The 22,904-nt window shown below is 42.9% G+C and overlaps 1 protein-coding gene across 1 annotated transcript in view; it reads right to left on the bottom strand.

Moving 5' to 3' along the window:
* LOC100049390 (xylosyltransferase 1) overlaps positions 1-22,904 on the bottom strand; it is a 116,297-nt gene that overhangs the window by 49,321 nt on the left and 44,072 nt on the right. The window contains exon 2 of the mRNA XM_004066196.4: positions 1,035-1,602. Within this exon, the coding sequence (XP_004066244.1) occupies positions 1,035-1,602 (568 nt within the window). The remainder of the gene's footprint in view (positions 1-1,034; positions 1,603-22,904) is intronic.

Here is a 22,904-nt window from a genome sequence, read left to right as displayed (position 1 = left end):
GAGAGGATGGAAGCGGCATTCCAATTATCTCACTTACGCACACACACACCAGAAAAAATACCTTAGTTTGAGAGGATAAAAAAATGGCAATTTCAGAATCAGGAAATTTTGTAGGATCTTCCTAAAACCCTGATAGCTGTATTTGCTCAGCTGCTTGTTACCTTGTACAGCAGAGAGTTTGACGACAAACAGTAAAAAGTCAAAACATGAAGAAAAGAAGACACTGAATGGAGACGATGACTGCTGCTGCTGCTGGAGTTTGACTGAGTTCTCGTCTCTGGTTTCATAGTTGAGCTAAAAACCAGTCATAGGCTTCGTAATGATCCAGTTCAACCACAAGCCCTTATTTCAGGAACTCCCCCTCCCCAGTCACTACACTCATAAAACATCTGCATTCAGCCTTTGGTCTTCCAGTGATGCCAGTCTCATCCTTTTCCTGCACTGTAAGTACGTGTCCTGTGTTGTCTGGCACCACCATGACGTCTTTGTATTGTTCCCATTAACCCCCCACCTTCCACCTTCTGCGCTCCTACAAGGACTTGTATTTTTGTTTGTAAACCTGGCAGGGATCTCACCTTCTAAAAAAATCCCTAAATGACAATCAAAAAAAAGTTCCTTGTGCTGTTTGAATTATGATTATAATGTTTTTAACCAAAGTCCCACAACTTACATGTCTTAAAAGACATATTTCATGTTTATCTGAAGGCACTTCTATCAAAATGTATCTTAATTCAATTTAAAAAATGGTGAAAAGTGACTGAAAAGTGATTTTTGGTTCCAAATCAACACTTTTTGAACAATGTCGGGAATGACAAACCGAATGTGTGTACCAGACTCTGCTGTTTCATAAAATCACAGAGCCTATCCCTACTGTCTTCCTAGCTGACAAAGTAAAGTCAGACTTGAAATTGTCTGAAAAATGCTCCACATTTCAGGGTTGGGAATGTCATTTTTGATGAAATTTTGATCAATGTACATCTTACGGGACGTTACCTTCACATTACCCACTCACCGGGGTATTAAGGGGTGCTTACCTTCCAGGGGGCAGTACCGAGTGACTTTCTCTGGCATTAAGCGCCCCTCCCTGTGCCTGCAGTACACCTCAGCAATCTGCTGCCGGCAGTCTTTGCTCTTAGCTCTGGACAGAGCAGAAATGGCTTCCTTCCCACTGATCTCGCACTTGGGGGGCTGGTTGTACGTCACCTCCGCTGTGGCTGCAGTGGCCTGCTTCCTGTGGGGGTGCTGATGCCTGTGCTGTGGCTGAACGTGCTGGGCCTGGGAGGCATGGTAGTGTCTCTGTGGTTCCACCATGACGCCAGGAGGTAAGGTGCTGTTTCCGGCTGCCAGGGACTGGTGGCCCACAGGCAGAACCTCGTTTGAGCTGCGTCCCAGGCTGGGGGAACTGTCTCTCCAGGTCTGCTGCTGAGTGTGGGTCTTTTCCTGCAGATGCTCCTGCTGCTTACTGCTGGGAGCTTGTCTGTGTGGCTGCGAGCGTGCTCCAAAGTTGCTGTTGTCTATGTTCTCAAAGTCTTTGGGCACAGAGTTCTCGTTGTTACTGTCAATTCGACTTTTCTCCTTCGGGCGGTGGGAGTAATACCCATCCTGCAAGAGAGAGACAAGGGAAGCATTGAGTAAACAGTGGGAAGCGGGGGAAACAAACAAGGAGAACAAGATCAGAATTGAGTGAGCATGTGCATATCAAGTGTCGGATTAACAGTCATTGTGGCATGTAGGAGTGGGCACCATGGAACCATGAGGCATGAAATAAAGCACAGAGGTGGTGTGCATAAGGGCAGCTAGGTGTAGCCTATAGCCAGAAGAGGCCCGGGCGGATCTGTTGTTTCCTGACAACTTCAGATTAGCCCCGTCTTCAATTTAACTCTGCTTTAAATGGTCCCAGAGCTCTGGAAACAAACAACCAAGATGGCGAGTGTCTCTGCACGTGTGCCTCCTATTTCTTTCAGCCGAGACGCACGTTCCTGTGAAGAGTCTGCCCTTCTGTGGCCAACTCCACTTTTGCAGGGAAGAGATAGTGTCTGTATGTGAGTCTTAAATGCACACTCTCTCCACCCTCCAAGCAGGTTAAGCTAAAAGCAAAAGGTGGGCCAGATACGTATACTGAATGCACAAAGCTACCAGAAAAGGTTGGATTGTGCATTGAAATGCTATGATGGATCAAACAGGACTTTCAAAGGTGTTTAACTGTCAAATCACTATCATGCAAATTTTATTGACAAGAAAGAAAAGTGAAAAAAAGAAAAGCACCGTTTGTTTCTGAGTTTTCAGGCAACCAGGTGTCAAAAGTTGTAGTTCCGCAGATGTCCACTGGAGGCTGGGGGAGTCAAGTTCACTTCTTTTTTTTTTTTAAATCAGCTGGTGTAATTAATTTGATCAAAGCTCAGATTTTGGGTATTTTTTGGGGGGTCTTTTTCTTTTTCGCTTTTTTATTGGCCTGTGGGTGGACTCAACAAAAGTCCCACTTTAATTTATTCCACTAAATCGCTCTTGTGTCTCCAAGAAAAGAAACACAGATGGTGAAAAGACACATGTGAGAAAGGCCTGTGGGTTGGAGGGCATCATGGGAAAAACAGGAGGCAGCAGAGCTAAAAACTACAAAGTAAATAGCGGAGATGCTCTGGAGTCTGCAGTTCATATGGAAATGTCGTTCCAGCCCTCCAGCCCAGACCTGTTATCAGCTCATCACCCCCCCCCCCCACCCCCACCCACTCTGTAAACACCTTGTACCAACACAATTACAGAGGTGCATGAATGACATGCCTTCACACCCAAAAAGGCACCAGGGGGATGATATCATGCAACTGAGAGACAGACCTGACCAAGGAAGAGAAACAAGACAACAACACCCATGATAGAGTTTCCTCGTTGGCAGAAGTCTGCCTCTCCCTGTACCAGATAATTCTAATCTTCCCGTTGTGTCCTTGAGGGATAAAGTCCTCAGAGACATCAACTGGACAACACACATGTTACCATTTCATTGTGATACCTCCTAAAAAGGCTGCTTGAGAAAGACACCATATCTGCAACCAAAATACAAATAACCTCAACGTCAGATGAGCTCACATATAAAATGTTCTGTTTGCCATACGTATTCAACTCTGCTCCGCTTTAGTAAACAAATTGATCCAATACAAAGAAAACGTTCATTAATGTTTAACCCAATTGCACACTGCATAGGCCCTTCACTATTAAATCCATGTGGTTATCACATCAGCACCTTTTACAGCCCAGTGGCTCGGGCCTTGAAGACTTTCATTTATTTTAGCTGGTTGAAAATAACGCTGCCTGGCCGGGCTGAAAGGTCTCGTCTTTGCAAATGAGAAACCTTGTGGAGCTGCTGGTCGGGTTTGCAGTGTTGTCTCTTTTTAGGTCATGAAGTAACTGATCAAGACTTCTTATAGGGGGCAGAAAGATGAGAAATGATTGAGCAAATTGACAGGAATCTTTTACTAAAATATGGAGTGTTCAAAAACATGCCACGGGGAGGGGATACTCCAAACATCTGAAAGTCCCACTACTTCAAAAGAGGAAAATCACAGGAGGAAATAGGATTTTAAGTTTCAAGTTGTTCACACTACAACAAGCAAACAGTTTGGAATTCCCTACAGAAAGTTCTGAAAAGTTGTTCAAAAGTAGTTGAAAAGAACAAATAAACGGAACGTTGGGACACTTTTTTTTCAGTTTTGCACATCAGTTTAAGATTTATATTGCCAGGAAAGCAATAACACGAGAACGTTCATTTTTACTCATATTTTTTAACAAATATTAAAAATATTCCATTGGGGATTTCTGACATTTATCTTTATATTGTTTAGTCTGATGAGACAGAAACCACAGAAACTGTAACTACTTGAGTAGCTTTTTCCTTCGGTTATGTTTAAACTTTTTCTTTTGTCAGATTTTTGTACATCAACTTTTTACATCTAAAGTTGTGTTGAGGCAACATGTTTTTACAACATTTAAGTTTTCTCTGATCTGACCTCTTCTGTTGGGTGAGCTTTGCTTATATCAGAGGGACTTCCTTAAAATCATCTGTCTTCACTTCACATCTCTCCTCTCCCCTTTCTGTCTTTTCTCATCATCTCTAGTCTGCCATTCCGTCTCCTCCCTGCTTTCCTCACTTGTGTGTAAATGGCAGAGGCTGCTAATCCCATGTGTAACAGCTGCTGAGACCAGTCATCACCAAAAAAGAAATCCCTGCTCGCGGAGTTTCAAAGCGAATGCTTAAGGAGGCTAATCCGCGCACTCCAAGTCACTGAACGTTTGCATAGGTAGAACAAGTCTGTGATCAGCCGCAGTCCGGATGTGAGCCGAGCTCACGTTTGTTTGTGGGGTTTGTTCTCAAAATGCACGCTGAATGTTTTGGTCTGCAAGAAAAAAGAGCAAAACAGAAGAGTTGTGTGCTTCTCCCGAAGACACCCCTGCTGGGACACCAATGAGAAGATGAAAGGTGAGGCTAAAAGGAGAAATGCTCATAAAAAACAGCAGTCTCCCTCTACCATCACCTGACAAGCCCCATGCTGGGAACACGTGGAGCTCAAAGATGTTTCCCATCTTTTCATCCTCTGTAAAAAAAGAAATCAGATCTTTTTATCTTTTTCTCTTCTCTCATTTAGTGTGAATGCTCATCTCACAGCAGACTCACACTCCCACCCCATCCAGAAAACTCCCTGCAGCCTGAAATACTGGAATATCAGGAGACTCATTCCAACAAATGTGGGAATACTTAAGGACCTAATAAACAAAACGCCACTATAGGGAAAAAAAACCTGATGCAAAAATAAATAAATAATCACAAACACTGACTGGTAGCGTGACAAATGACAGTGGCAGTCTGTAATCTACTCCCCATGAGGGCAATTTGGCCGATTGTTGTCATGACTACCACTTTAGGGGGCGCTATGACTTGGTATTGATGTCCAGCATTTGAGTAAAAGTTCTATACTTTGCATCAAAAATGTTTTCGTCCCCACTGAGGTGGGGGATGAATGGAAACATTTTTGTCCAAGCAATCTTTTAATGTTTTTATTATGTAATCGCAAAATAAATACAGGGAGGAAAAAGTATTTAGTCAGTGATGAGAAAGCCCTTTAATTTTCATCATAGGTATGGCCTCAGCTATGAGAGAGAACACGAGAAAAATATCCAGAAAATCACATTGTCTGATTTTTAAGTATTTGCTCACCTAGAAACAAGCAAGATTACTAGCTCTAACAGACCTGCAACTTCTTCTGTAAGAGGATCCTCTGTCCTCCTCTTATTACCTGTGTTAATGGCACCTGTTTGAACTAAAAGACACCTGTCCACAACCTTAAACATTCACACTCCAAACTCCACTATGGCCAAGACCAAAGAGCTGTCTAAGGACACCAGAAACCAAATTGTTGACCTGCACCAGGCTGGAAGACTGAATCTGTAATAGATAAGCAGCTTGGTGTGAAGAAATGAACAGTGGGAACAATTATTAGGAAATGGAAGACAAACAAGACCACTGATAGTCTACCTTCATCCGCTAAAGCCAGTACATGTGCTGGCCCATCTAAAGTTTGCTAGAGAGCATTTCGAAATTTACTCGTCGTGTTTTGAGGAGAAAGAGAAGCAGAGTTGCATCCAAAGAACACTATACCTACTGTAAATCATGGTGGTGGAAACATCATGCTTTATGGCTGTTTTTCAGCAAAGGGACGACTGATCCGTGTAAAAAGAATGAATGGGGACATGCATCGTCAGACTTGGAGTGAAAACCTCTTTCCATCAGCAAGGACACTAAAGATGAAACGTGGTTGGGACTTTCAGCATGACAAGGATCCCAAACACACAGCCCGGGTAACGAAGGAAAGACTTCGTAAGAGGGATTTCCAGGTCCTGAATTGGCCTATTCAGATCTCTCTTGTTGACCACGGATAAGCTCCCTCGATCTGGGATTTTCTGCAAGATCTCACCAGGTGGGGTCAAAATGATCACAAGAATGGTAAGCAAAAATCCCAGAACCACAAAGGGGAAGGGAATGACCTGCAGAGAGCATGAACCAAAGTAAAAAAAGGCTACCATCGGTAACACGCCATGCCGCCAGGGACTCAAATCCTGCTGTGCCAGACGTGTCTGATGAGCCAGGACATGTGCAGGCCCGTCTAAAGTTTGCTAGAGAGCATTTGGATGATCCAGAAGAGGATTGGGAGAATGTACTATGTTCAGATGAAACCAAAATAGAGCTTTTTGATTTAAAACTCCACTCATAGTTTTTGGAGGATAAAGAATGCTGAGTTGCATCCAAAGAACACCATAGCTACTGTAAAGCACGGGGGTGGAAACATCATGCTTTGTGGCCGTTTTTTAGCAAAGGGACCAGGACGACTGATCCCTGCAAAGGAAAGATTGATACTTTATGGTAATTTGTTCAGGCAAGTCAATAGACACCTCTGGGGGTCCTAGATGTACCAAGGAATACCTAAAACTTTATTACCTTTTATTTGATTAAGTTTAACTCCTCATTTATTGTTTCTAAATGACATTTATGGGGGACTTTGTCTTAATTTGCTGAAAGACCTTCATGAAAATCTCTTCTCGCCATTTAAAACGATTTTATACTAAGTTTTTTCTTTTTTATTGAAGTGAGTGTGCACGCATAAAAGGACTGCCAAAATTCTGGAAGAGGTGGGGGCAGTTTAATAACTCTCTGTGGTTAAGAAGTATCATCCATCACAGAAATAAATTAGACAAACATTTGTTTACAGACTCCTTCCATCAGAGACACAGTTAAGTCAACCAAGCCAACATGGGCCTTGCTGACAGCACCACAGGAGCCTGCCACCCCTGCCTCTGCTCAAACTCTTGGTGACACATTGGCCAATTCAGTAGGTGGCAGCGTTTACTCCAGCAGGAGGCCAGATCACGTCCCCTGTTCTGGAGTCCAGGGGCCGGTGCCATGGCACACCTCTATAAGGAACGGCAGCAGTAAGGGCCCAGCGACGGCACCAGGGCGACCACAACCACCCGAAAGCCCTTCTTTGGTGCCAGACAGACAAGCTGCGAGCTGTGAGTGGGGTCCAAAAATAAAACAGAAGTTTTGTGAGAAAATAAGAGCCCCTATATCAGAAAGTGACGGACACCATGGATTCTGGGTGCATGCGAACTGCGCTTGAGCAATCCTTTCTGTACAACTCAGAATAAATCTCAACACAAAGCAAACTGCAAACATCGATGTACTTTGAAAGACAGATCACAGCATAAATGCAACACTTTCTCTGAACACTTGTCTTTCTCAGTTTCTTTGGATAGCAAACCAATCAGAACAGAGCACACTGCCACCCACTGGAGGGCTGAAGAGGGGAGCAGTTGGGTTGCGGAAACCGTCAGGTTGTAGCAGTATGGGCGTGGATAAACATCCTCTGGATAATCACTCTTGATTTTCCCTCCATCTGCTCGAGTTCTGTCATAAAGCCCCATGTAACCCCGATGAAATTCTGCGCTATCACTTTAAATCATACTGCGCTGTCGCTCCTAGTAAAATTCTGCACTGTCACTTTAAATTTGCCGGTTCCCTTGCGCTGTGCAAATACCGCGAGACTATAAGTTCAGTGTTGACGTGGCTTTCGTTCTTGGGAGACCTGTCAAAGCACTGACAGGTTGCAAGTACGAGGGAGCTGGGCTGTGTACCGCTGCTGCAGATCGGCGTTCATCATCTGAAGCCGGGATTTAAATCTGCACAATTGAACAAAAAGTGAACTGGTGAGTGCAGCCATGATTGAGACAGCTGGCGCGGGCGCCAGTTTAAATGAATTGTTTTTTATAATTGGATGTGGTTAAAATGAACTATTTTTCTGCTTGATAAATAATGTTGAAATATAAATTGTGAGTACTCGTTGAAATGAAATTGATGATCATCTACATTGAAATAGAATTTGGAAATGTTGTACAACTATCGATTATGCACTTAAAATAATTTTGTAATTTCCTCTTGACTATGAATTGCATATGCATTTGTTTATTATGTTAATTAAGGAGGTTGTGGGAATATGCTTTCTTTTGATCAAAGGAAATTATTATTTATTTATTGACCCTGTTTTAACAGGCCAGGTCGCAAGACTGGTCGTCTTGCAGACCAATTTACTGGATGCTCAACCTGAGCACTGGACAGAATTGTTTATCAGGGAGTTTTTTACCACTCCCAGAAGGAAAAAAGAGGATAAATCCTCTGCAGATGGCGAGCTAAAAAGGAGCCCCGATCCTGACTTGGATTCTGCCCTCTTCACTGCCAGTGCGGTAGGAACTAACCCCCTTCTCATCCAACAAATCAGCTGGAGTGTTTCTTTCTTTTCGTTTTTCCAAAAGAGAACTATAAAAACTCTTTCATAAGGCCTAACGGACGCCTTAAGAACTAGAAAGACAAAACAACAGAAAACATCCTCTGGACTAAAAAAAATCCTTTGTTGTATATATTGTGATTTTTGTATTCACTGTATATTGTAAATACATTTACATTAGCAACTCAAGTCTTGTCTGTTGTTTTTAAACATTCACATTCCTCCATGAGTCGAACCAAACTAGCCCAAATTAATTAAAACCAACTTTGTAAAGTTCATGTAAGACATACATGCTACATAGTAAAAACTTGGCGAGCTAGCTAGGAGGACTGGTTGAATGTTTAATCACCTGACATTGAGAAGAGGTAATTTTTTTTGTCATGGAGGTTTTTTTGAATTTTGGAATTAAAATACCCAATGCAGTTTTGGTACAAGGTATCACTGTCACTACTGACAATGAGGAAGTGTTTGACTTTCTGAAGTCTTACGGGAAAATTAACAAGTTTAAAGTAATTATTGACACGGCTTCAGATTTCAATGAAACGCTTGTGGTTGAATATTGCTCAGGTTCAGCTTTAGAAGCTTTACGGCCCATACTACCTTATACTTTGGTTTCTGAAGACCAAACTTCTTCATTTTGTATTTCTGAGTTGGCAACTGTCTGTGCAACGCAAGCTGCAAAACTAAAAACAACTTCGTATCTGTCTGAACTACAAGATTTAGCCCGGTTAACCGGCAAGGATTATGTTCAGGTCCTAACCGCCATGATGACTCAGATTGGTGACTCGGTTGCAGCTCTTCAGCCTCTTTCACAGATAAAGGAGCAACCCATGGACACTCAATCCATGGCATCATCAGTGAGCGGGCAACTAGATAACCCACCACCAGATGTTGGAGAACAAAACCCAGCCATTCCGAGTTTGGAACAGGGTCGACCTGCACAGCCAACACCATCACATCCATCTGCCTCCGGTCTGAATCTTAATCCACCTGAGGTCCAACGTTACGTTGTGGAGCACATTGTGAAAAGTGAGGAGTCAACACACTACCAAAGACTCAAGCCCTTTTCAGGAAGGACTCCTAGACCAACCCATGAAACAGACTATGAAACTTGGAGGTCGGCAGTAGATGTAATGTTGAGAGATCCTGCTGTGTCTGATCTCCAAAGATCAAGAAAGATCATTGACAGTTTGCTACCCCCTGCTGTAGACATCATTAAACATCTGAGTTCTGATATGCTGCCTGCCATTTTCCTAGAAACTCTAGACTCCGCCTATGCCACCGTACAGGACGGAGATGAACTGTTTGCAAAATTCATGGACACTTATCAAAACGCTGGGGAGAAACCATCCTCTTATCTCCAAAGACTACAAGTGGCACTCATCTCTGCAGTGAAGAGAGGAGGAGCTGCAGAAGCTGATATTCCCCGCCATCTTCTTAATCAGTTTTGTCGAGGATGCTGGGATGACAACCTAATCTCAGAACTCAACCTGAAACACAAGAAGACCCAACCACCAAGCTTCGCAGAGTTGCTATTGCTTTTGCGAACTGAAGAGGACAGGGAAGCTGTAAAAGCTCTTCGCATGAAGCAACATCTGGGAGCAACAAAGCAAAAAGTTTCAACCCATGCTCAGTTTGCACGCAGCACTAAAGAGGAGGGAGCTGTAGCACAGTTGACCAATATCACGCAACAACTCGCACGACAATTGGCTGATGTCCAACGGCAATTAGCTTTGCTAACAGCTAATCAGTCCACATCACCATCAGCAGGACCCAGGAACCAGGCGTATTCAAAACAAACAAGAAAATCAGAGAAGCCACCACCGTCTCAGCCCAAACCAGGTTACTGCTTTAGGTGTGGCGAAGACGGACATATAAGACCACAGTGTGAAAATGAATCAAACCCTGCACTAGTGGCTAAGAAGAAGAAGCAGTTCGCCCAAAAGCACCAAAGCACTTTTTCATCCAAGCCGTTAAACTAAAATTGGTGCCTGTTGTGGGACAAATGGGAGCCAAAAGTCATATAAGTCCCAACAAGAAAAATCATGTTCAGTGTGCAGTTCAGTCCAGTTCCAAGAAGACGTTGTTTCCAAAAGGGCTCATCGGTTCAAAGTGTACTGCTATGTTGAACATTGCTGGTTCACAGTGTTGTTGTTTATTGGACACTGGATCTCAAGTAACCACCATTCCTGTTTCTGTTTACAATAAACTGTTGACAAATCAACCTGTGAAGTCTCTGGACCACCTTCTGGAAGTGGAGGGTGCAGCAGGACAGTCTGTGCCATATTTAGGATATGTAGAAACCACCATAACTTTTCCTTCGGATTTTCTTGGAGCTGAGTTTGAGGTTCAAACTTTAGCGTTGATAGTCCCAGATGTACACGCAAATACTTCAAGCCCTGTACTGATCGGGATGAACACCCTTGAAGTTTTGTATCATAAATATCTGGACAGCGACTGTAATACCTACCAGCCTAAAGCATATGGGTACAAAGTGGTTCTGAAATCTTTAGAACTTCGTCATAACCAAACCCAAGCAAGAAAAACTGGAGTTGTGCGGTTGCAGAGTCCAACCCCTGTGCTTATTCAGGCAGGGCAAACAAAGGTTTTAGAGGGTTCTGCTAAGATGGATGCTACATCTACAAGTAAATGGGCAATCATTGAGCACCCTTCTTCCATTTTGCCTGGTGGACTCTGTGTACAAAGTTGCCTAATTACTCTTCCGCAACATTCACCCTATAAAGTTCCTGTCATCCTAAAAAACGAATCCAAGCAAGACATTTTAATTCCAGCCCTATCAATCATCGGTGACGTGTGTGACTCGCCAACTGTTTTGTCACAGCAAGTTGCTGCCCCTACAGCCAAAGAAAAGACTGTTATGGAGTTTAACTTTGAGGACTCACCCATTACCCCTGAATGGAAGGACCGCATAACAGCAAAGTTGAACAACATGCCAGAGGTATTCGCTCAACATGACCTGGATTTTGGCTGTACGAGCAAAGTAAAACATCACATTAAGTTACTGGACCAAACACCTTTCAAGCATCGTGCACGTCCCATCCATCCAAAGGATCTGGAAGCAGTCCGGAACCATCTACGGGATTTGCTTGAAGCTGGAGTCATAAGAGAATCTGAGTCTTCATTCTCTTCTCCAATCGTGGTGGTCCGTAAGAAGACTGGTGATGTCCGGCTTTGTATTGATTACCGGAAGCTGAATATACAGACCATTAAAGATGCCTATGCTTTACCCAATTTGGAGGAGTCATTTGCGGCTCTGCATGGTTCTAAATGGTTTAGTGTATTAGATCTGAAGTCTGGTTATTATCAAATAGAGATGGCTGAAGAAGATAAGGAGAAGACCGCTTTCGTCACTCCACTTGGATTTTGGGAATGGAACAGAATGCCTCAAGGAGTAACGAATGCCCCAAGCACATTTCAGAGGCTGATGGAAAAGTGTATGGGTGATCTACATCTACGTGAAGTTCTCGTATTTATTGATGATCTGATAGTTTTTTCCGCTTCCCTTGAAGAGCATGAAAGACGCCTCCTCTGTGTGTTAAACAGGTTAAAGGAATTTGGTCTAAAACTATCACCAGATAAATGTAAATTCTTTCAGACAAATGTGCGGTATTTAGGTCATGTAGTGTCTGAGAGAGGAGTGGAAACGGACCCAGAGAAGATTTCCACCTTGAAATCCTGGCCAGTTCCCCGTAATCTTAAAGAATTACGGTCTTTTCTTGGGTTCGCCGGTTATTATCGACGGTTTATAAAAGATTATGCCACCATAGCCAAACCTCTTAACCATCTCACACGAGGATATCCACCAGTCCGTGCAAAGATCAAAGGAAAGGGTCAAGCTGGAAATTATTTGGACCCAAAACTTTCATTTGGTGAGAGATGGACTCCAGATTGCCAGAATGCGTTTACATCCCTCATTGCCAAACTCACTTCTGCACCTGTTCTAGGATTTGCCAACCCCAAGGAACCTTACATACTGCACACAGATGCAAGCACGATAGGGTTGGGGGCTGTTTTATATCAGGAGCAAGAAGGAAGGCTTCGGGTGATAGCGTACGCCAGTCGAGGTCTGTCTCAGAGTGAGTCAAGATACCCCGCTCATAAGTTGGAGTTTTTGGCTTTAAAATGGAGCGTAACAGAAAAGTTCCATGATTACCTCTATGGTGCCAGCTTCACTGTCGTCACAGATAGTAACCCCCTGACTTACGTCTTGACCTCAGCTAAGCTTGATGCTGCCAGTCATCGATGGTTAGCTGCGCTTTCCACGTATTCATTCAAACTGCAGTACCGTGCTGGTCGTCACAATGTAGATGCTGATGCTTTGTCAAGACGTGCTCATCAGGGAGCAGTAGATGAGGACCAAGCCTGCCAAGAACCAGAGCTGGTTCAGCACCTAACTGAGCAGCAATGTCAGACCGGCGACGTGGGAGAACTTCCTCCTGATGTTGTAGATGCCATCTGTAATAGTTGTCTGCTGAGAACAAAATCCGATTCTCCTCTCTGCAATGTCGCCCTGATTGAGTCTTTATCAGTGACTACTGGAGCTGTTCCAGACATTTATGAAGAGGATTTCTATGGGTTTCCACTTATTCCACCCCTGTCCCGTGAAGCTATAAAAGCTGAGCAGCAAGCTGATGCAGCCATCCGGGAAGTGGCTTGATGTGGAAACATTAGCATGCAGGGACCCCCTCCCCAAAACTGTGTCCCCACCTCTCCATTCGGTGAGCAAAGACTGAGGCTCAGTGCTTCTCTGTAACGTGATGGACTGGGCTTGGGGTAGGAAACTGAGTGGGGGTGCAGGAATTATTAGTGATGGCAGCCGTTGAAAATGGGGCTCTACTGGAATGGTTGCTGGGAGGGGAGGGGGGTCGGCATTGATCGTTACAGAGGATATATTTGAAAGTGTCAGGTATGCGAAATCAGGACTGCCTGTGTGCCGCCCACGCACATGCCCCCCCCAAATACACAAGCATGCAACAGTGAGCTGTGTAGACAGGTGGAAAAAAAAAGCTGCCAGCCTCTGGGGCTCTCTGCAACCCCCCAAGGATGGTTTAGTCCATTTCTCAGTACGGAGCCAACCTCTTCTACTTTCCCTTATTTCCTCTCCCACAGGGGGAAATATGTCACCTGCCCCCCCCTATACAGAGCATCAGAGGGAAAGTGCATTTCTCTCTGTCAGCACCTGTCCAGCACCCCCCCCCCCCCCCCGCAATTCCCAAAAGAAGCAGTTCATTTACTCCACCCCTTCCCCCTCCTCCCTAATGCCCATCATATACTGCTGCAGTCCCATAGTACAGAACAGATCCGTTTCAGCTATGTTGGGGGGTCGAGGTGGGGGGGCACAGCCAGATAAAACGCTGCGTTCAGGCTGTTAACACAGGCTGCTGCGTGAACGGCCATAAACACACCCTTCAGTCTGATTTATCTTGTGTGCGTGAGCAGGTGTGTGTGCTGCTTCACATCAGGAAAGGGCTGGGGGGGGGGGGGGGGGCTGCCATGTGGTTAACCAGTTTGGATTGATTTCTTAAATCCTGCAAGTGAGACGCTGCGTCTGACTAACAAATGGGGATCAAAGTTGCTGGTGCACTCCAGGAAAGGGCGAGCCTGCAGAGGGAGGGGGCTGCCTAGCCGCTATGTGCCATAGGAGAAGAAAAAAAAATTATGCTTCTCAAAGTCACCCATCACCAAAGATTTTAGCTCTTCAGACCCAAATGTGTCTGGCCTCTGATGCAGATCCGGCTGACCCAGCATGAGGCGTCCCAGGCTCAGCGTCACGCCTGAAATCGTGGCATTTTGCATGTAAAGGAGTCTAAAATGAGTAAATTTCCTCCTCTTTGTGGGCACCTCAGAAAACTGCTGATCTGCAATTTTGCACAGGTCACTTTCAACTTGTAATCCATTACAATGATTTATCACTGGTATTTCAAAGTAATCCTTTACCATACATTACTCTTTATGTATATATGTATGCATGGAGTTATAAAATGCACTTTTATTTAACACAATACATTTAAAGTAAAATCTTAGAGCTTATTATTTTTGCAGATTATATGAATTTATGTTTTTCAAGTTCAGGTTCAGGTCATATTTTCCAATTAATTGTAGAAATAAAAAGGGAGTGGGTTAGATTTAAAAAGTGGTTTAAGGTTAAGTTACTTTTAAATGAAAAGAAAACAGAATTTACAGTTTTTGTTGCAGAAAAAGCAAAGGACAATATAACATTTCATTTGAATAAAATAGAAAATGAACATGTTTATGGAACAAAGTGCCTTGGAGCCATTATTGACCACCAGCTTAATTGAAAACCACATGTTGAATATATATAAAAAATTCTATAGGAATAATCCACAGAACCAAAAGAAAACCAAGCAAAAAGTGCTAGCATATTTTGTATTCAACCTTAAATCTTCCATGCTTCCAGTATTGTATTGAAATTTGGGGGAAATATAAACAAAACAAATACTTGTCCAATAATTAAACTTTATAAAAGAGAAATTAGAATCAGGGCTGGCCAACACTGGTCCAAGAGCCTCCACCCTGCATGTTTTTCGCTATACCTGCTCTGCTTGATACTGAGAACCTAAACCAGGTGTGTTCAGTCAATCAGGATGTGGAATCACTTGAGTCGACCAATCAGCAGCAAGCTGGTCAGGGAGGACTGGAAAACAGGCAGGGTTGAGGCCAGGGTTGGTCATCCCTAAATTAGAGTACTAAAAAATTGTTTTTGTGAATCCACAAATGCACGGTTTAAAAAAATCCAATACATTAAAAATTTCAGATGCGGATGTAAAAATGCTGGGAATTTCTTTTTGTGCATTTAAAAGGAAAGAGGAACATTACAATTTAAGAGGTATTTTTATGTTTGATTCATGCAAAGCAAGAAGAAATGTAAAATGGAGATCCTCTTTTGTTTTTGCCACAAAACTTTGGAATTGTTTGGGTAAAGATCTAAAGTGAGTTAGTACTGTTAAAATGTAGATTAATGTCAACATGTAAAAAAACTGGTCGATACTAGAAGATGAAACATAAAAATCTTCAAACTTCAACAGGACTGAGTTATATTGTCTTGAACAGGTTCCCAGAGAGTCTTAACAAAGACCAGTCAAGCTCAAAGCGGTCATGGTGGACAGTTTATGCTCTTACAGACAGCAGAAGGACCAACCCTCAACTTCTGTCATTTTCGTCCAAAGAAATGCAAACAGAAAACAGAACAAAGAGCAAACGGACAGCCTGAGGCCTTTGTGTCTCAAAATCTCAAACCAAAACAATAACCAGAGTTACAGTAACTCCACTTAGGGCAGTGCTTCCACCCTGGTTCTTAAGACTCACTGTCTCGCATGTTTTAAATCCTGTCCTGCCTGAACACACCAGACTCTAATGACTGTCATTGTAAGGACTCTTAAAAGCTAGGGATGAGCTGAACCTGTAATGCTCGCATTACAGTGTGTTTGAGCAGAGTAGCACTGAAAGCAGACAGGGCTGGGAAACGCCTATTATACAAAGACAGGCTCCACTATAGTGGTGGGTACATTCAAACTATAGAATATGAAACAAGCTCAGTAATAAAAAAAAATGAAATCGAATTAATTTACTGACCATGCTTTGAAGGAAATATCAGTAAAGCCGGTGAGTAATGCCTTCAGTTTTAGTCACATGCATCCGTATGGGGTAACATTCATGCGGGCGATGTAGGTTTTGGGTTGTCTGGGCCCATGGAGGGTCATAGGGATGAGCTGCCAAATCTTATGGGGAGCAAAGGTGTGTCTCACACTTCCCTAGAGGCGTCAAGGGATGACATGAAAGTGGTGGGTGTGGTAAATGTAGAATGAAGTATCCAGTAAAGCCAACGTAAATTCCATGCACTGATGATGTGACCTGTGGAAATACTGAAGACATGACCTTATGGCTCATTGGCTTGTGTGGTGGTGTTTCCATGCGAAAGTCTTAAGTTTGAATCCAGCAATGAACAATGCGTGTCCCTGATCCTGCTCCTACACTTGGCTGTGGACCCTACCTCTTCCTCGTGTCGCGCTCCCAGCCTTCCCCCAACTCCATCTGAATGAAGCCCATATACTAAATTATTTAACCCTTGTGCTATCTTTTGACCATGACAAAGGTGGATAAAGGTGGAAAAAGGTGGAAAGATTTCATGTAATCCATCGACACCAGTGAGGTTCACAAATCATTGAAGAAAAAAGGTTCAGAGCAATGTCTGGTGGGTCTTGATGACCCAACTCTCAATGTTAAAGTGCCTAGGAAAGCACAAGGGTTACACATGTAGTTGTAGAGATACACAAGTTAATTCTTCTCTCTGAGTTCTGGTACATTGCCTGTACATTCTGGGGGGGGGGGGGGGGGGGGGAATCCCTCCTTCATGTGGACACCCCTGAGGTTTCTTCTTTTTTTTTATTTTTTTTTTTCCTTACAGCAAAGGAGGGTCTAAGGCAGGGGTGTCAAACTCATTTTCACCGAGGGCCACATCAGCATAGCGGCTGTCCTCAAAGGGCCAGATATAACTTGTATATATAACAAGTAAATGTATTGAAAAATAAATGTAACTGCTCCTTAATGTTAAATAACTCATTATTTATTTACTATAACTTTTTAAAGTGACAATAAAAGTTGCATAGAAAACATATGTTTGCTTGTTACTCTATAGCGTAAATCCTTTTAAATTTGATTCTGTCAGTTAGGTTATTTTGACAGCGTCTAAGTTCTGACGTATTGTTGCCCAATCCGATATTTCAAGTCTGATTCCCCTCAGAATTAAAAAAATACATATCAATTTTTATTTTTAATATAAAAAATTAAAAACTTTTATGCTCTCGCGGGCCACATTTGGCCCCCGGGCCTTGAGTTTGACACATGTGGTCTAATGGCAGGGATGCCCTGTTTATTTTAGTCTGTTTAGTTAGTTCAGTTTAGAATTTTCCTATTGAACTCTATGTAGTCATGATCCTTATGATTTTATGTTTACTTTATAATTACCGGTACGAAGCCCATTGAGACGAGTGTTGTTTACAGCGTGTTGTTGAAGTTGCAAATATGTTAAAGTGCTTTGTAAATAAAGTTGAGTTGATGCGTTCCTCAAACTTTGCAGAACCTACCTGTTCGTCATTAGATGGGTCATCGGGCTCTTCCGAATCTTAAATTTAGTCGTTCTTAATACAGCTGGTGTCAAAACTGTGAGTTTTTGAAAAAAAAGTTTTGAAAATAAAGAAAAAGCATTTTATCTCCTTTATTTAGGTTGCCTTTTCACTTGAAAGTCTGTGAGGAGAGGCAAAGTATATTATACATTTCAAAACACCAAGATGACAGAGATGACCCTTTCTATAAAACATAAAATGATAACTTTCTAGCCTTTTAACTGGGCTGATGGTTTTCTTTCTTCCTTTCCTTCTCACCTCTTTAACCCTCTTCATATCCAGAGGCTAAAACTGGAGAATGCAGGTCACATGAAGCCATGGAGTGTGAGTGTGTGCGCACGCCAACATGATTAGCAGTGCTTTGTATGAACAGTCTAGGTTTGGTATGCACAGAAGCCTCTTGTGCTTCGTGACAGCCCCCCAAGCCAGAAGGGGGGAGAAGGGGGGAGGGGGTCTGCCTGCAAAAAGTGCAAACCATTTCTGAAGGAGGTGGAAGGTGAGAAGAGCCATGACTGTACTAAAATCCACAGAGAAAATAGAGGAACTGTCCCACACAGAAACCTCTGCTTCTTGTTGAAACCATGAATGGTGGACTCACAAACCCATACAGTAATGGGAACTGTCGTGTTTCTCTCAGACTAAAATTACACTACGAGATTTAAAGTGGGTTTTGCCACAAAAAGCCCATCTGCACTTGTCACCACAAACTTCCTCTTCCAGATAAAGTAAAAAAAAAAAAGTTCTTTAAACGTCACCATGCGACTTTGAGGGCTTTCTTCAAATTTCCGTGGAACTAAAAGCTCCGCAGCTTCCGCTTAAAATTGGCATTTGTCGCAACACTCGCTGATGTCATGCAGCATTTCTCTGTCAGTATGTGTGCAGTCGGCGGGCCTGTTCATCGCAATCCACCTCAACTGATCCTGATCCCTTCCCTCGCTCTAACCAGATCTCTTGAAGCACTTCTCTTTATTTATAGCTGACTGACTAATAAAGCCAATTAAAACCACGATGAGATAAGAGAGATGCTTTCTTAAGAGAATTAGCGGATGGTAGTCACTCAGGCCTGTTGGCATGAACATGCAGAGCCTCTTCTGGATCCTGCCTGACAGAAGGTTGGATTGTGTTGGTCTAAATTCGATTTTTGACTTTTCAAATATCACAACAGCAAAGCAGTTAAGCACATAAACTAAATTATTTTAGCATCCTGTGACTGATGCAACTAAATAAAACGAAGCCCAAAAAGAAACATATAGCGGTGTTCTCACTTGCTTTGGTTTTTCTTGCACTGACAGTAACTCCTAAGAGAACAGAGTGATAGGGCTTGAGAGTCGTGCAAAACAGTTGACTGCTTTCTCAGCTCCTTATTTTTGTTCTTTTGTTTCAAGAGTTTTGTGTCGGGATAAAAAAAGATCTGCAGCCTTGAGATTAATGTTGTTCTTTTAATTGCTGGAATTTTATAAAAACTGCTTAAGCATTCATTTAATGTAAAAATTCACTTTTTTTGCAAATTATTTTAATTAAAAAAATACAGATAAGAGTCAAATTGTATATAACATCTGAATTCAACAAAAAAAATACAAATTTGGAATTTGGAGGAAAGGAGGAAAACAATAAAAAAAAGGTTTGATCTTTGGTTGAACTCTACAAGCCTTATGCAGGTTTTTAGACACTAAAAAGCAACTCTTAGTGTGTCAGTCCTCAGAAAGAAAGCATATAATCATGTTCAATGTGAAGAATGGGTAAAGGAAAGGCTGTTTCAGTTCAGCTTTCTATTCCGGAGGTTACCAAAATGTTGCAGCTGAATGTGAAACCAAATGTCTTAGAGGGAAAAGAAAAAAGGAAATGCAACAATAAATAAAACTCTTTATGGGACATTCCTCTCCTTTGAAGGCTCTTTTATGGGCGGTTGATTTTGGCCAGTGTCCTCTTCCAGCCCTGGTTTTTCATAACGACCACGTCTGTGCACAATTAGCCTCTTCTTATGGGGCAAAAAGTACAATAAGAGTCTTTAGTACCCTCTGCTCACTAACAAGCCTGACATTATTCCACATTAGCATTCTGAATTTAAACTCTGGAAATGTTTGCTGTCAGCAGTTTGGAGGACAAGAAATCTGTGAATTAAAGCTAATCTTTTGCAGGTTGGACGAGAGCGTCAGACAAAAGGTTAAAATACAAATCATCTCTGTCACATTAAGGTTAGAATGTGCTCAGTTGTGTGATAAAACTAAAGTGACAGCGGAAAGCAAACAATATCTGGAAAATAAAGCTTTGATGTTGACACTAGTGAGTTTAAAAAAGCTCAAAGTTGTGAGGAAACTTCCAGCATCAGTTAACCTGAGAACCCTGTTGACAAAGAAATCCCTGCAGCATCGAGGCCTTTTCCCCTTATAAACAATTTTCCGACATCTCACAGAGACGGATTACCAAACACAGACACAACTCGGTGTGCACACACCAGGACTGCACACCCACAGAACAAACACACACATTCCCTTGTGAGACCAGTTTAATACAAGTCGCATTTATCTCGGGGCATGTGTGCACGATTGTGTGCGATCTCTCTGCGGTGGAGGCTACAGGCCAGGTCAGCTCACAGTCTGAGAATGTGAAGCTTCGGAAGTTAGTTAACACAGACAACAATAACACCAAACAAACGCCACGTACAATTTTTTGTTTATCTGCAGCAGTCATTTTCCTCAGTCTTTCTTAACCTGTGGGTTCTGTAAATATTTGTCCATTTGGTTTCCTATTTTACTTGTTTAAAGCCTTAGTCACATGCACCTGTATAGGTGGGTGACCCGTATGGGTGCTGCAGGTTTTTCGGTTGTATTTGGTGGCTTGTATAGAAGTGAGTACACCTCAATAGGCACAAAGAGCATACACTTATCAAGTGAACAGGACGTATGGGTCCCTTGTGCAATCCGTAGGATTGGGGGGTGAAACAAATGAAAAAGCCATCTGATGTGCCTACGTCTCACCACCTTCACCCTTACCTACTCATGCATGTTGTATAAGTGTTTTCTATGACCTGTCGCCAGTATTTTGCCCATAGAAAAATGTACATGAACATCTTTTTCTGTACGAGCTCACCGAGTGGTCTAAGACCTTGCTATTTTGTGGAACAGCCCGTACCTACCCACAAGGGCAGTTGAGACAAAGCTTTCAGTTTGTATTTCTGGTAAGAAGTGCCTAATATTTGGTTGCATCAATCAAATGTACATTTTTTGTGATTGTGTATGTTGAACCAGTTGGATGGAAAAGTAACCAGAGAGGGAAATCTTATAGTCTTGAATGCAAAGAGGGGCTGCATGGTAGTGCAGTGATTTGCACTCTCGCCTCCAGAACCTTTCTCACCAAGAAAGGCTCTGGTTCGAATCCCTGTTGGGTCCTTTCTGTGTGGAGCATTTTCTCCACACAGTGGATTGTCTTCAGCTTCCTCCCGCAATCCATAAACATGCTTCATAGCTTAATGATGACTAAATTTCCCTTAAGTGTGTATGTCAGTGTTGAGGTTTGTGGAATTGCATGGACTGGCAACCTGTACAGGGTGTACGGTGCCTTTGCCCAACAGTACAGTTCAGGGCGGTCTCCCTTCTGAGGCAGCCTCATGACCACAAAAGGGATCCTGCGGGTATAGAAAATGGATGGATGGCAAACACTTGAAGAGGTTTTTCTGTAGGCAGGCACGCCTCTGTTGACCACAATGAGTCACAGGGCATCACTGGCAAGCAGAACACAAAGACAAGTTAGTAGTCCAGAAAGTAGACACCCCAGGAAAGAGCGTCTTGACACCTGTGTTTCAATGTGGATAATATATACAGAATATCTTGGGTTCTCAGCTTGACAATTGGAGATCGAAACAGGCACAAGTCATAATCTATAGAAAGACAAATCTTCAATGAAACAGGCAAAAGTTGGGAACTTGGGGGTGGTAACACATGGTCAGTGGAAATGGAAAAATATCTTGAAAAGGAACCAGTAGGATCCTAATGATATCAGTAGCCCGAGGCAAAGGAAGCTTCCCCAAAAGGCATCCACCCAATGTCAGGTGGAGGAACATCAGACAGTAAGACTTTTGCACCTGTCAGGGAGGTTTCCCACAATGTAGTTGCAGTCATGGAAACATCAAGTAGCCTTGTACATGGTCATGTGCTTAGGCATCTCAACCACTGAGGCTGCCCTGACAGCAACAAGGCAGAAAAAGACAAAATTCGGCCCTGGATTTAAAACAAATCTCAATGCAAGTTAAATTATCCACAACTCAACTAAGGTAATGAAGCTAATAATTTCATAAAAGAAGATATTAAAACTTCTTTGTAATGTAAAATACGCATATGTTTAACCTCAACATTTACAACAAAGCTGTCACAATTAAACTGTCTTATGAACAAATAATGGTTCTAGTTTAAATGTTTAAAAAAGTCCACATTGTAGAGAAGCAATGTCTTTGTTTTGAACATCTATCAAGAGTCCTTTTGTAGGACAAGCTAAAATCAATTAATGTCGCTTTCTCCTGCAAAACCAACTTCCAACAGCTTATTGTCCAGCAGCCTCCTGGCCTCCCCGGTTCATACAGAAGGGAGGCAGAGGAGTTTCCAGAGGACAACCGGTATCTAAATCACTCGACCTCCACAAATTCAGGACTTTACTCTCAAGAGCATGAAAGTCCTTTAAGAAGCCATCAAAAGACATTGGCAATTCTCCCAATGTGTCCCTTTATGTCTTTCCATCTCTTTCAGAGTCCTCTCATCTGCCCCTCCCCAGAAGCTCCCATCTCCAGGTCTGAATGGGGCCCATCAGGCAATGTTTGAGCCATATCTCACAAAAGGCCCGAAAAAGCTCCACTCCTATGAGTGCACACCTCCCCGTTCAGCCATGAAATGACACCCCTATTTAATCAATTGTGAATCATGAAATTTTACACAAGGGACCTCTTTTCTCTGCACTTGACAGTGATTGAACTGCACAGCCATGCAGTTCCTTTCATCGGGCTGGGAGACAAAGGGGAGTGGAGGAGGGGCCAGCCCTTCGTGAGTGAGTGGAGGTGGGGGGATTCTCCCTAAAACGTCATGAGGCCCAGCGGAATGCCACTGCGACACAGGGTCCCTTCTGTGCATCGAGGCCAGACAGCACAACGGGCTGCTATAAGGGGTGCGAGTGGAGGAGGGTGTCTGTGTGCTAAAGACAAACAGCACCTCACAAGCAGTTTCCACGGGCTCCAAGGCACCGGGGGACAACAGAAACATAGCAAACAGGAGGGTTAAGGGTTTACAGCAATTACAAGGAAGGAAAAGTAGGTGGTACCCATGCGACGGGGTGTTAGACAGCTGAATATGATAAGAAGAACCTGAGTCGCCTTTTTGCTATAATTAACTTTACATTTATGTTATAATAAATAGTCATTTGACCGCATGCACCT

Source organism: Oryzias latipes, chromosome 1 (genome assembly GCF_002234675.1).
Source record: "Oryzias latipes chromosome 1, ASM223467v1".
Taxonomy (NCBI): Eukaryota; Metazoa; Chordata; class Actinopteri; order Beloniformes; family Adrianichthyidae; genus Oryzias; species Oryzias latipes.
This window is presented reverse-complemented; position numbering and strand designations above follow the sequence as displayed.